The following is a 13,928-nucleotide window of genomic DNA, read 5'->3' as shown; positions in this document are numbered from 1 at the left end:
TCCCTTTTGAGACAAGGAACAAATGAAAGAACACAAAAAAACCTAAATAGTTGAGCTTACCTATTGGTCATCTGTTGTTGTTGATAAATGCTCTGTGATATTTGCCCTCCCTGACTGATCTGTCCCGCCTGGCCTTGAGTCATCTGTGTCATTGCACCTCCTTGGCTCATTTGAGTCATTTGTCCCCCCTGGTTCATCTGTGGCATTTGTCCCCCCTGGTTCATCTGTGGTATTTGCCCTCCCTGACTGATCTGTCCCGCCTGGCCTTGAGTCATCTGTGTCATTGCACCTCCTTGGCTCATTTGAGTCATTTGTCCCCCCTGGTTCATCTGTGGCATTTGTCCCCCTTGACTCATCTGTGGCATTTGCATACCCTGGTTCATCTGCGACATTTGTCCCCCCTGGTTCATCTGATTCAACTGCCCCCCTTGACTCATCTGGCTGATCTGACCTTGGTTAATCTGTGTCATTGCACCACTTTGACTCATCTGAGATATCTGTCCCCCCTGATTCATCACAGGCAGCTGCATGCCTTGGCTCATCTGCGACATCGGGATCCCCTGGTTCATCTGACCTCCCTGTTGCTGTTGGGTGCCAGCCTGAAGCGGGTGCTGAAGGATAGCCGTGCCTTGACCTGGGGCCTGGGGCTGCATTGGGCGCTGTTGCTGAAGGGTGAACTGTTGTTGTTGCTGTTGTTGCATTGGGTGAGTAAGGCCTTGATTTCCACCTTAGATAAGAGGTAAAGATTACATACCAGGTTGGTATGACAGGTGGTTTTGTGCCTCTACATTTTACTTAGCATCATTAGAACAAAATCTTTTCTGGGTAAATTATTCACAAAAGGAGGTTGGTCACATCCTTGCGAACTCATAATTGAGAGTCTGGTATCTCACTTGACCGTCCGCAAGATATAGGAAAAACTGTTGAACAGTATCGCACCACGTTTATACATGGTGTGAAAATAACGCTTGCTTTCTCTTTGCCAGGCCAGGCACTGTTTGCACAAGACTTTACAATTTCCAACATAAACATCACCTATTCTTCTTTACCTTGGTATGCTTGTGTTCCATATACCGAGGGTGGGTTCATACTCCCGGCTGAGGTGGGTAGTCCCATGGAGGTAGGGGTGTTGGGCGTGGAAGCCCTTGCTGGGCCTTGAGGGCGTGCTGGGATCTGCAGGTTGGTGGGTCTTTGGGCTTGACTGAAACCATAAGGCTGTTCTGGTCGTAGTGTTACTGCTTGACCAGGCTGCATCTAGAAGAATTATGAAGTTCTCCAACATTCAATAAAGACACATTAAATACCAACATCTTGCACCACCACCCAATGTGCCGGACATGAAGAAGTAAACGCTTATCAGACAAATTCAATTGATCAAAGTTATTTAAATTATTTAAGAGTGGTTTTCATTAACCTGTGAAATAAAGTGTGATAGTCAAAGTTTAATAGTCAGGAAAACACAAAAGAGAACAATGGAATTAGATCGCAATAAAGCGTAATATGCTAAAGTGTAATTCACGGGTTAATGAAAATCACTTTAATTCGAGGCTTAACTATCAAGATGATTTTTCAGCTATCTTTCAGCCTGATCAGCACACACTTTTCAAACAAGTAATAGATTACACAAATAAGCATAACTACATGTTTAGTACATGAATCTCTATTTGTAACGCTCTTGCTTCGCGAATAAAAGTAATTGTAACTACTTGAAAGATCGTCTGAAATCAAGTTACAGTATTTGCATAAAAAACATATTCTTAAAAGATAACTTAATGTGTACGAGACGATAACTTTCGAGAGCATTGGGTGGAAGATAACATAGAAATTCAGAGGAGCGTTATTACAGGGACTGGAAGAACAAGAAGTCTTTCTAATAGACACGATGTCGTTTTACATATTCTAGACTGTTTTCCGTTCAGAGTAGGTACGCTTTTTTGCTAGTGCACGTTTTTCCTTGCTGGGCTTTTCAAGATTATGTTAGGTGACCATGCCCAGCCACTTCCTGAGCTGGAACAGGTGTCATTGTTTTATTGTTGTTATAGATGACAGGGTGTTACCTACCGTTTGTTGAGGTGTCGGTAGGTGTCTCAGCTGCTGTGTCTGTTGCTGTAGCTGCTGTGTCTGTTGCTGTAACTGCTGTTGCATGTAGATCGCCTGCTGGGCTTGTTGGGGTTGCTGCTGCTGTTGTTGGCGTTGTTGTAGAAGTTGCGCAAGCATTGCAGTTGTCTGACCAGGTCTCCTTGGCATTCAAACAAAACAACAAGTTTTTGGGTTGACCCACAATGTGTAGCTCATGCCAGATTATTTATTCGCGCTCCTGCCGCGCAGAAACGAATTGTCTGTTTGTATCGACACAAATACATTGGGTTTGATGTTGATTCAGACGTCGCATTCAATGTGTCATGCTAGATTGCGAGTAGTCAAGGTTGACTTGATGAGAGTTTCTGTTGCATGAAAGCAAAATAATTATGGTAATTCATTTGGCATATCAAAAGCTCGGAAGGAATCGGACTGATTCAGACGTATAGCTGATTTATATGTCGTTGTTATTTGTGTCCGCCAAAGCCTGAGGCAGGCGTTGGTTTGCCAAACAAAAGTCATAGATTTTACATGATTTGTTAGTGCATTTCGCCTAAGAGTTGGGCCTTTCATTGTTATCCGCATCATCAGATACTCACTTGTTCCATACCCTATCTTAGGAACGTTAATGCAATTTTTTTGTTGGATTGCGTCTAGATATTGTAAAGGTAGAGGCAACTCCTCCATGCTGTCTTACCTTGGTTGAGCCCCAGGAGCCATCTGTCCTGCCACGCCCTGCTGGGGGAGGTACTGTTGCCCCTGTTGGCCGTACAGCATCCCTGCCTGCTGGGGTTGGAGATACTGTTTCTGCAGCTGCTGCTGAAGTTTACGTTGCTGTGCCATGCTCGGCCCTTGTGATCGCTGTCGTTTGACAGCAGGGCGACGAGCTTTGGGTTTGGGTTTCTCATCAGGTGTGGCGACCGCTTGGTCGGGCTGGGAGCTAGGGGTGGCTTGTCCCAAAGTGGAACTGGGCGTTCCGGGGGTCCCGATGGATTTAAGTTGGCCTACATGGAAGGATGTTAGCCTTTAGGATATGATCTTGAGACTATGAAGTAAATTACAGGAATGGTACGAAAAAGCCTCCCAATTACTATTATTTCCAAGGTTTTCAGTAGTTCGAGTTCATAAATGCATAGTATTATTGGAAAACATTACTAGTAGATGTCCACCTAAATAGGTTTATATTACAAAAATAAAATCATATAAGTTGCATGCAATTATACAAAATAAATAGATATGTATAAAAAAAATTGGTGTCTCTTAATATCTATTTGAGGTCAAGGGTTAAAAATATTTCAAGGTTTGAATTAATGGGGTTGAAAAAAACTGCAAACGCGTGAAGAAAAACCAAGAGAAATTGACTTTTGTGCAAGTGAGCGGGGGTCAACAGTTAAGTGAAACAGTTAGTGGTGTGACAGTACAGGGGGGTGGGGGGCAGATCGTAGTACGGATATGGGTCACGCGATATCTGAAGTACCTTTAGCCTCGGCAGGTGTCTGTGGTGTCGCAGGTTGACTGGATTTGTCGCCCCCCTCCTCAGCTTCCATCTTCTCGTCCTCCTCATCATCCTCACTGTCTTCATGGTTCGTATTCATGAAGTAGCTGGCAGGTTTTCGCCTGGCATGGTTGTGGTGCATAAGCTTGCGGAATTCTTGCTCGTACCTCAAGGGCTTGCGCTCTATGCGCACGGCACCAAACCATGCCCAAGCAAAGGGGGAGGGGTTCTTTTGTCCTTCCATCAACTCCCACGCGCTGATTTTTTGCTTCCCGTTGATTTGTAAGCCCTGCATGTCGGTCTAGAAATACAACAGACACATATTAACGTAGCAATGTCACCAGTTTACTTCCGGTCGATTACGTAACAAGATCATATTTGAGTTTTAATTTTTTATTAACAACATTTGTAATAATATCAGTCATTCATTTGAGTAGTCAACAGTTGATGCTTAGCATTACTAGCTGTTGTACAACGGCGTTATAATGAAACATACCGTTGCCTGAAGCCCTTTAGCCAATCGAAAATGGGATCCAAAATCCTTGTCTCGTTTATAAATAGCCCGTAGCCAATCAAATGTCTAAACTAATCGATGACTTTCATGCCCTTTTGCCAATCGAAAATCGGATCCAAAATCCTTGTCTCGTTTATATAAACAGCGCGTAGCCAATCAACTGTCTAAACTAATCGACGATTTTCATGTTTTCACTAATGCGCCATTAACCATTTTATTGCACACATCAAAGAAGAATCAATTCGGAATTGATTAGCCACGATGGTATAATTGACTACGCGCTGTTCCCTGACGAGAAATGGATTTGAATTCTCGGCGGTCGCGCAGCAACGAATTCGGCTCTGTCTGACCTGTGCTGGGCTTGTCTCCGTCGAGGGCTCCACGGTGTACACGTTGTGTGACAGAGAGGGCAACGGGAGCAACTGCTTGCACTGGATAATATCCATGGGACTCTTGCCTGCAAGCTCGCGCTGGAAAGACAAATATTAATCTTATGTATAGCATCTCATAAAGGGGAATGCAATAGTTTTAATGCAAACGGGAAAACAGTGATAGCTTTGAAATAGTTTGCTGGAGGTTTTGTCCCTACTAATTAACCTATGTCTAATGCACTGGGTGTATACTGTGAAAAGTCTTACACACAAACGAACATTCGTCAATAATTCGTAAACTTGTAGACTTGATGACCCTATTAGGCATAAAGGTGAACGTAAAAAAGCCGCTGGATTCATTGAATGTGCGATGTTTGCAAACACATACGTTTATTATAATAATTTTGGACATCAAGTCTACAAGTTTACGAATGTTAACGAGACAATGTTAAGTTCACTACACCTTTCATTGAGCTGAGGGAACCACTCAAGTTACACTGAACGTATGCTGTGGCATTTCTAGCACTAGCTCACATTCATTATTTAGAACTGATACACTCAACAGAACTGAAGCATTCCCCACCCCACCCCACCCCACCCAGTGTTAGCTTAGCCCATCAGCAGCTATGCCAATGTTTCCAGTGTCACCTTAAGCTTCTTGAATAGTGCACCCGCTGCTTTCCTGGACTCTTCGGCAGCTGGTCCTGAAAGCCCGTCCGTGTTGGTAACCACACTGATGAGTACACATACCATGTCCAGAACGTTCGTCAGTAGTTCCCTGGAAAAGAAAACAAATTGATATGGTGAAACCCATAGAAATGCACGGTAAACAACAACAGAAAATGGCACGTTAAGTCTCAAAATTCTTCATTATTGCATTTTCTTCGTACAAATTACACAGAAAACATTCAGCCTGCTGCTAGGAAATGCAAAGAGTAAATAGGAAGTATCAAACCTCTTGCTTGTTCATGCTTAGTCCAATTAATCAAAAACAAGTTAGACCGGGTTTAACTGGATATCTGACAATGGACTGAACACATGGAAAATGGCATATGGAGTCTAACTTCCTCAGTACACGTTTGGTATCAAAATAAAAGAGTTGCCTTTCGATTTATAGAAATTTATAGAAACTCGGCACCAAATGTTATTAATTAACAACACCAATTGTCACGTGCGTAACTAAACACGGGTTGCTGGGAGGTGCAATTTCATGTGACCTGACGTTATGCAGCGTGTTTTAATATACTTTTTGGAAGGCAGAGACTCCGTGGTGATGGTCCCGGAGCTCACGAGTTGGAAGAGTACACTCGCCCAATCACTAGACAAGGCCACGCTGCGCTGAATGGTGTCAAACATCGCCCCCACCTAGACGACAAGGAGAAATGCTTTTAACTCACGCAAAACCACATCGCCAAGACAGTTTAACAGGGTAGTGGGTACACGAGACGTAAAAATGGAGACAATAGGGAATTTAATAAACGACGGCGGCAACGCGAACGGCGACGGCAGAAAACTATTGCTCGAAATAGATTCTGTCTGGTACATTTCAGCCGTTTTCCTTCAAACTAAAACGTGAAAACTCGAAGTTTCACGGTCTAGCGTGTGCTCTGAAAACTATACTATCCGTGTTTGCTATGTTAGAAATAAGGTTTTAGATTTCTCATAATTTTGGGGTACTACAAAAACGAGTGAAATTTATCAAAACTAGTTTTGAATTGTGCGCAAAGCTTAAAAGCTTTTTTGGGTGTTACGTTCTCTCTGCCGTCGCCGTCGTAGTTAATAGGGACCTTAAGCAACGACGACGGCAACGGGACGCTGACGGCAGAAAACAATGGGATTTGATTCAGAATTCAATAGCAGCACGTGGAAATGCGTTCTGTCTAATACATTTCAGCCGTAAAACTACGACGTGAAAACTCCAAGTTTCACGGTCAATTGAGGTCGCGGACGTTTGCACTGTAAACTCCACTACGTTCGCTGATGTAGAAATAATGTCCTTAGTTTATTTTTTTTCTGTCTCTGAATATAATGTTTTGCTTATTCAATTGCAATTAAAGTATTATTCATCACCACGCGCGAAAACATCTTTTTCGTGTTGTCCTAGCCGTCGCCGTCGTCCTTGCTTCAGGTCCCTAATTTTATACGACATATAGCTACCACACGTACAGCAACAAAAAGGCATCTAGTAAAAGTCTGCACCGCCTTGCTTGCATATCCAATCCCTCCATTTAAACTTATAAATGTGAAATTCGTTGAGCATTCTGTATCTTTACTGAGTAGTGAATGAAGTTACTTTCATATGTAAAGTAATATTAAATAGACTTAAGCTTAGAAGCTCTACATAAAAACAGGCATAAAATAATCAGCAGAAGGCTTACCAGGCTGATGCGTAAATGCAAGGCTTCTTGTAAAACTTCCTTGCTCTTAAGGTCCGCCGGGCATCTCTCCTATAAACAAACAACAACAATTATAAAATAAAACCGCGACTAAACGATGTATATTGTGTAAGGTTGGGCTCTCCACCTACAAACCTAAAGACACAGGAATGAGGGTCCCAGTCATATAGGCATTTGAACATATAATGATGCTTGCTAACTTGGTTACAGATTTCTAAGAACGTTAGCAGTTGACAGGAGATAATATTTTTTTTTTTACACGAACTTCATAACTAAAAGGAGCAAGTCGCTTTCTTATATCCACTGAAGCGTTTTCTTTAAATTCTGGTTGCAGGGCGATCCCAGGATTGGCTGAAAATAGATTTTTTATTCCTGGTTGTCGAATAGTGTAAATAAATGTGAAGAAAATGCAATTATGTGCACTCAATTATGTAAAGTTCGTTAATGTATTTCCTTTTAGTTCGAATAATTTTACTTTCGCTTAAATGACAGTACATCGGCGTAAATGTTTGTAATTTTGGCTAAAATGAATGCGTATTTCTCGGTAATGAAAAGCAAAAGGTGTAAGAAATGACCCACTGTTTGGCCGCCAAGGGGGGGAGGGGGGTGCGCGCATCCTGCGCACTCCCTGACGCGTCTGGATTGGTTAGTGAAGTTCATGTCATCCACAATCAGCGAATTAAATGTTGATAATTGTTTCAGTGGAAACGCTGACGGTTCTCTCATCCCCGTAGGCTTATCATAACTATCAAGGTAGCCGCGGTAGTGAAATGTGATACCGATGAACGTTTCATCTCTACTGATAGAGATTCTAAGTAATATATCCAATTCTATTCAAAACAAACCTCAACTGGAGCCTGTAACAACTGCGAGATCTGCCGACTGATTGACAACAACAGACCTTCCCGTTGCCCTTCCTGGCCTTTGAGGCACGCTAAGACAAGCGATAGGAAAGGCTGGGTGTGGACCAAGGTGGACCTAAGAATAAAGTACCCGCATTAGCAAGATTGGAAACGGCCCTAGTATAGTTCGGATAGGAACGCCACGACAAGCGATAGGAAAGGCTGGGTGTGGACCAAGGTGGACCCAAGAATAAAGTACCCGCATTAGCAAGATTGGAAACGGCCCTAGTATAGTTCGGATAGGAACCCCACTACGAGTGATAAAATACCTGGATGGATCCAATATAGACCAAAGGTCGAAATGCATAGAAATAGGGAGGGATGGGTGCCAAGCCAAGCGGTAGAATTTCTGAATGTGAACCAGTGTGGGCTAGAAATGAAATTCCCGCATGATCAAGATTGAACAAGGAACAAGTACAGCCCATACAGGGAAGACTCCGCGCGATAGGAACAGCAAGGTGTGTACCAATATAAAGGACATTCACTGTGAACAAGGTTGGTTACTATAGGACACCACTACGTGGACACTACTACGAGAAAACTTATGGTTTGTACTTGTACTAGTATGGACTATGGACTATGATCAACGATTTATAAGGTTATAGTACAGAGATAAAAGGAATGCCGCAATCAAGTAAGGAAAAGAAGGGCCCTAGCAAAAATCAGAGGGTCGCGAGTAAACAACAATAAACAACGTACCCGGATGATTTTGATGTGTGTTCTTTCCACCACTGCCTTGATCCCAATACCTCTCCCGCTGCTTTCAGTAACCTCCCCTGAACCGAGTTGGAAAGCTTGGAGATAAGAGGAGCTACGAGCCACTCTGGACCCTTGATGATGCTGGACTTGGGGCTGTTGTGAGCTGTGGCGAGTGGTGAGGTGTCGTGCCGCTGGACGAAGACACTCATGGCGCCAGTGGCGATCGCGTCTAGTAGGGGACCCACCTCCTGTTGGAGATGACAAGTGATACAACAGTGGTACAGTGGAAAACCTTTAACAAGGACATCAGTAAGACCTGTCCAGATAAACGAGTACAGTGAAACCCTGTTAACAAGGCCACGAATGAGACCTGTCCTGATAAACGGGTAAATTGGAACCCTGTTAACAAGGACATTAATGAGACCTGTCCTGATAAACGGGTAAATTGGAACCCTGTTAACAAGGACATTAATGAGACCTGTCCTGATAAACGGGTAAATTGGAACCCTGTTAACAAGGACATTAATGAGACCTGTCCTGATAAACGGGTAAATTGGAACCCTGTTAACAAGGACATTAATGAGACCTGTCCTGATAAACGAGTAGAGTGGAACCCTGTTAACAAGGACATAAATGAGACCTATCCTGATAAACGAGTACAGTGGAACCCTGTTAACAAGGACAGGAATGAGATCAGTCCTGATAAACGAGTACTGGGACCTCGCTAATAAGGGCACCAATCAGACCTGTCCTGATAAACGAGTTCAGTATAACCCTGTTAATAAGGACATGAATAAGATCTGTCCTGATAAATGAGTACAGTAGAACCTCGTTAATAAAAACATCAATGAGACCTGCCCTGATTAATGGGTTCTTCGTATAAGCTGGTTAAGATCTACAAAAAAGGGCTTTCTTTTAAAGCGAGTATTAACTCGGCGCGTGCCTTGTCTAAGTCGTCATTTCTGCTAGTTCATTGTTTAAACACGAATGCGTGCTATAAAAGCAATAGGTCCATCCCCATCTTTGCATTCTCACGCATCAATCGTTAGTAACTTACGACAAGACTTGTTGAGTGAGGGGCACTGTGACTGACGTAAGAGAACGTAGCAAAAAGTTAACCTGTACGAACTAGGATAACGTTGTGTACAAATCCCTGGTTGTACCTCTTTTGGCGAGTGCTTAGCGATAATCTGGGCGTCTTTGCATGCTTGCTTGATCATCAACTGCAGCTCCAGCCAGGACTTGCGAAGAGACCATTGGTCCAAGTTCTGCACATGAAACCAAAAGCTTCAAACGAGTGCTCAAAGTGTCTCTGCAGCGGCGTAGCAAGGATTTTTAACAGGAGGGGGCCTCGAAAGGTCTTTTGTGTTTTAGATAATGTGTCATAAATTTACTGTATTTTTGGCTGCTAGAAGGGGGGGCCCGGGCCCCCTGGGCCACCCTCCTGCCTACCTCCCCCCTGCTCTGTCAGCCTCCATTTTGTCATTCTAGCAAGAACATTGGAGCCTATCTTTGCCATTCTGGTTCTATAACGTCGATGCCAATCAGATAGCTCCCATCCATATTGGCCTACTTACAAAAACTGTCAAGGTGGCCACGGTAGCGTGCGTCAAATGATAAAAAGCACCCACCTGAAGAATCCTGCTAGCTGCTTCCTTTACGGTTTCTGTCTCGCCACCAGGAAGTATGGATGGCCCTCCAAGCGAGGTGGGGACGCCGGCAGGATAACAGATCAAATGTAACAGTTTTCGGGCCTGAGGGTGGAGATTCTGATGAGCTCACACTTTTAAAAGAACCAATCTAAAGTCGTTATTTTCATGCGCATATCACTAGATGTACTAGTTTTTATCAGTTTAATTCCTGCATTAGGCGAATAAATCAACACACGGTTAAAATGGTATTTTTAAGCCTCTGTGTGTGTTTCGCTGACAATTACCAAACGTTAGCTTATGCCCATCAGATATCTCGAAACATCAGCGAAGCTACAATTTTTTTAAGACCACCATTTCACCCTTGTGTTGATTTATCTCCGTGATTCCACCACCTCTGCCATGGGTCGCAAGTTCGTTTGATCAAACCGCCGTCCACGATCGTGGACGGGAGATCCAGAGCGCATGCTCCGTTCATTAATTACAGGCCACTATTTGAGCCCACAATGACTAGCGCATGCATGAAACGTATATCCGCTGCGGGATAATAAGCCCGCATTCGAAACGGCGTCCTCCGTAGAAATATCACGCGACGAATTATAAAAGAAGCCATTCAATGCCTTATCTTCATTAAGAATTTTCTCTCTTTTGACTAACGAATCAATCTTCTGTTTACAGGTTTTGCATATTCTTCTGGAAATAGCTGATCTAAGTTTATCAAAACGTTTTGTAACATTTGCGATATTTACATTGAAGAAACTCGCCTGCCCAGATGTCTTGAAATTAATCCCACAAACAAGACAAAACTCGTCTTTGCTGCGTTTGCTGTTCAATCTTTTTAGTGACGTTTTAGGTGATTTAAATTGAACAGTTGTTTTCTTTTTTCGAAGAGGAGAACTAACCGGAGTTTGATTCGTGATTTCCGACTAAACCCATGCAAAGCATATTAGCATATTGACAGCTTTCGCGCGATGGTACGGGTTTTGGCACGTCGGTCGCTTATTAACGCTCACGCATGCGAAACAAAAACAGTTTCGACCCATGGAAGAGGTCTCTTTTCCTCGCGAACGCCAGCACAGCGAAATACAGAGAAAAGAGGCCTCTGCTAGCAGGGAACGTGTCTTGGTAACTTTGATTGATTAATTATATATATATATTTGCTATATTGCTACAAGGCGACTATCAAAAATTAACGATTACCTGACTGACGGTCAGAGCAGGATCTAGCAGCAGCTCCGGTGAGCAAAGCTTCTCGAGGTCGTGGAGGCACCGCTCCCGCACCCACTCCTGACTACAGATCACCTGGAGGGTGAAGCCTGCGAATGCACTCGTGTTGGACGTCTCCATCGCTATAAGGGTGCAAAAACGATTGCTCTTAATGGGTTTTCAATGAAGACGTTTTATGCCTAGTGCAGACTAGTGACATAACGACATAACAACATAGGCACGCGCACTCCTTTAAGCCCGACATAACGACATGGACATAATGACATAATAGAAAAAAACATGTTTTTTTACCTTATGTCGTTATGTTCATGTCGTTATGTTTGGCTTATGCCAAAATGTCGAACAATTCACAATTGAACATATGAACATAAGGGTGCACGCGCCTATGTCATTATGTCGTTATGTCACTAGTGTGCACCAGGCATATGTTTGTCGATACTAACGTTAGTAGAATCATTTCAAATAGACAAATTAAAAAGGGTCAGTACGCAGCTCTTACAAGCTGCAATTTGATTGGGCAAATAAACAATATCCGCACCTCCACACAAAGAACGAGAAGAATAGAGACAAAAGAACTCCTTTGTAGAACGAAGATAATAGGAGACAAAGCAGCTGCGTACTTACTCATTAAAAAAGCATTAAAAGAAACGAGGAATGGTTATGAGGACGGCGATGTCGATGACTATGGAAATGTGGGAGATGTACCTGGATGCCATGGGCAGAGGGAAAGTGATGATGCCAATGATGACGATGATAATAATGATGATTGTAATGATGATTACGATTATGACGAGTTGATGACAGTGACGAGATGAAAGATATTAATCAAGGCTACGAGAATTTACCTGATCGACTGGACGCCAGTGGTGGAGGGAAGATATCTCCTGTGCTCCCAGAGCTGTCCATGAAGTCATCCAACTTAGCAGAAAACCAGGTTCTGAATCCATCGTCACGTGACGACTCGGTACCGTGTGACCCAAGACCATTATTCCGACCTACCGCGGGAGGCAAGACGAATAAAAGCATGTGGTCATCGAGTTGGTTTTACAACCAAGACTCATTATCCCAATTCTTTAGAGTGTCATAACTTGAGACAGCATTAGGGTTGACAGGTTGTTTTTCTTAAAACAATTGCGGTCTATTTTCGCATTTATTCACGCTACTTTTCAAGGCAAATACAAAACTCATTGGAAATCAACATCGAATAAGGGGGAAGGCAGACGAGGAAATCCCTAGCCAGTTTTAAGACACACACAAGGTTATCTAAGATCTCGAGAGAAAAACCATGCTGCAAATCAGATTTATCCGCGCTTTGCAGGCAATCCAATATATAATACACCTGATATTCTGCACGTGCGGAAAATAAATAAAGAGTCATAGGACATAACCGTCCGCTATATGCTCTTCCTGTTTATCGAGTTAAAAAAATGCGAAAAAGAAATTACGGAACTAGCTTTATGGCGTATGCCATAGCTAGCGCCGTAGGCCGTATTGCAAAGTTTCTTGTATCTGGAGAAAGCATTCAACATTAGCAGTAAGTAGTATAGTGTGAACGTATACAAGTAGTATAGTGTGAACAAGTCGGACAGCATTTCATACCTGCTTCAGATAGCTTGAGCATCGCCTTCAATACCGCTAGTACAGCGTCCACCACTATGTGCTCATGCGCAGCCGCCAGGAGATTATGATCCGGCGAGGACTTGAACGAGTACTTGGATGCGGACGAGTGATCATGTGACATGACGTCAGTGGATTCATCCAATAGGCGCAACAGAAGATGACACGTGAGTCTCGCCCCAGCCTCCGCCTCCTGGTTTTCGCCACCTACGGCAGACAGCATGGTAGTATAAGCATGTGAATAGTAAAACTGTTTAAAGTTATCGGTACAGTTAACCGGATTTGCTCTTCTGTGTTAAATCAAATTTAGCTTATCCGAACTCTAAACTAATTGGCTTTTTAGCCGCTCAAAGTCGACCTGTAATCGAAAGAATTGCGCTAGGAAGAATTTGTTTGCGCTCTCGGTCTTTCATTGCTGCACTATGTGTGATCCAAGCACAGTAACAAAAAAAAGGAAAGCACTTGCGATTAGTTCAAAAACACGAAAATCACACATTCACAAGAAATTAAAGATAAGCAATCTTGTCAAAAAAATTAAAGCCCGCCACCCAAGACTACGCACAGTAGCCCATTTCCCTGTTCAATTATATTTAATTTACAAACCGGAAAGGATTTCTGATAACTTTTAGAGCTCAAAAGGGGGCCGCTTTAAGATAATAATTGTTATAATTGTTTAGTCACTGACTAAATCTGTTAAAGACGATTGGAACGTCTTTCGTTTTTATTTAGTAATAAAAATCTATTCCTAATGAAAATAGTTTTAAAACTTCGAAATGTTTGGAACTAAAACATATAAGACATTAAAATGTTAGGAGTTACTTAAAAACAAGAAGAAAAAAAAACATGTAGGAGTCAAATTGAGATCGTTTAAAAAAAACTAATATAACAATGAGCTGAAACAAAAACGAACAGGTGTCGTTACTGAAGTTTTCAAAATTCAGCGAACTCGTAGAATAACTACTAAACCCACTATCTCGCT

The 13,928-nt window shown here is 42.8% G+C and overlaps 1 protein-coding gene across 5 annotated transcripts in view; it reads right to left on the bottom strand.

The window, feature by feature from the left end:
- Nucleotides 1-13,928, bottom strand: part of LOC5517222 (mediator of RNA polymerase II transcription subunit 12-like protein) — a 53,909-nt gene that overhangs the window by 1,902 nt on the left and 38,079 nt on the right. For 3 of the 5 annotated variants that reach the window (XM_048732301.1, XM_048732302.1, XM_048732303.1), the window contains exons 26-41: nt 12,932-13,156; nt 12,178-12,327; nt 11,306-11,454; nt 10,088-10,210; nt 9,620-9,724; nt 8,457-8,704; nt 7,701-7,833; nt 6,838-6,906; nt 5,706-5,824; nt 5,108-5,237; nt 4,439-4,558; nt 3,557-3,875; nt 2,777-3,083; nt 2,062-2,239; nt 1,050-1,254; nt 61-727 (exon numbers count right to left, since the gene is read on the bottom strand). In XM_048732301.1, coding sequence (XP_048588258.1) covers nt 61-727; nt 1,050-1,254; nt 2,062-2,239; nt 2,777-3,083; nt 3,557-3,875; nt 4,439-4,558; nt 5,108-5,237; nt 5,706-5,824; nt 6,838-6,906; nt 7,701-7,833; nt 8,457-8,704; nt 9,620-9,724; nt 10,088-10,210; nt 11,306-11,454; nt 12,178-12,327; nt 12,932-13,156 — 3,247 coding nt within the window. The remainder of the gene's footprint in view (nt 1-60; nt 728-1,049; nt 1,255-2,061; nt 2,240-2,776; nt 3,084-3,556; nt 3,876-4,438; nt 4,559-5,107; nt 5,238-5,705; nt 5,825-6,837; nt 6,907-7,700; nt 7,834-8,456; nt 8,705-9,619; nt 9,725-10,087; nt 10,211-11,305; nt 11,455-12,177; nt 12,328-12,931; nt 13,157-13,928) is intronic. The other 2 variants (XM_048732305.1, XM_048732304.1) reach the window with 2 other exon arrangements.

This window comes from Nematostella vectensis, chromosome 9, assembly GCF_932526225.1.
Source record: "Nematostella vectensis chromosome 9, jaNemVect1.1, whole genome shotgun sequence".
Lineage (NCBI taxonomy): Eukaryota > Metazoa > Cnidaria > Anthozoa > Actiniaria > Edwardsiidae > Nematostella > Nematostella vectensis.
This window is presented reverse-complemented; position numbering and strand designations above follow the sequence as displayed.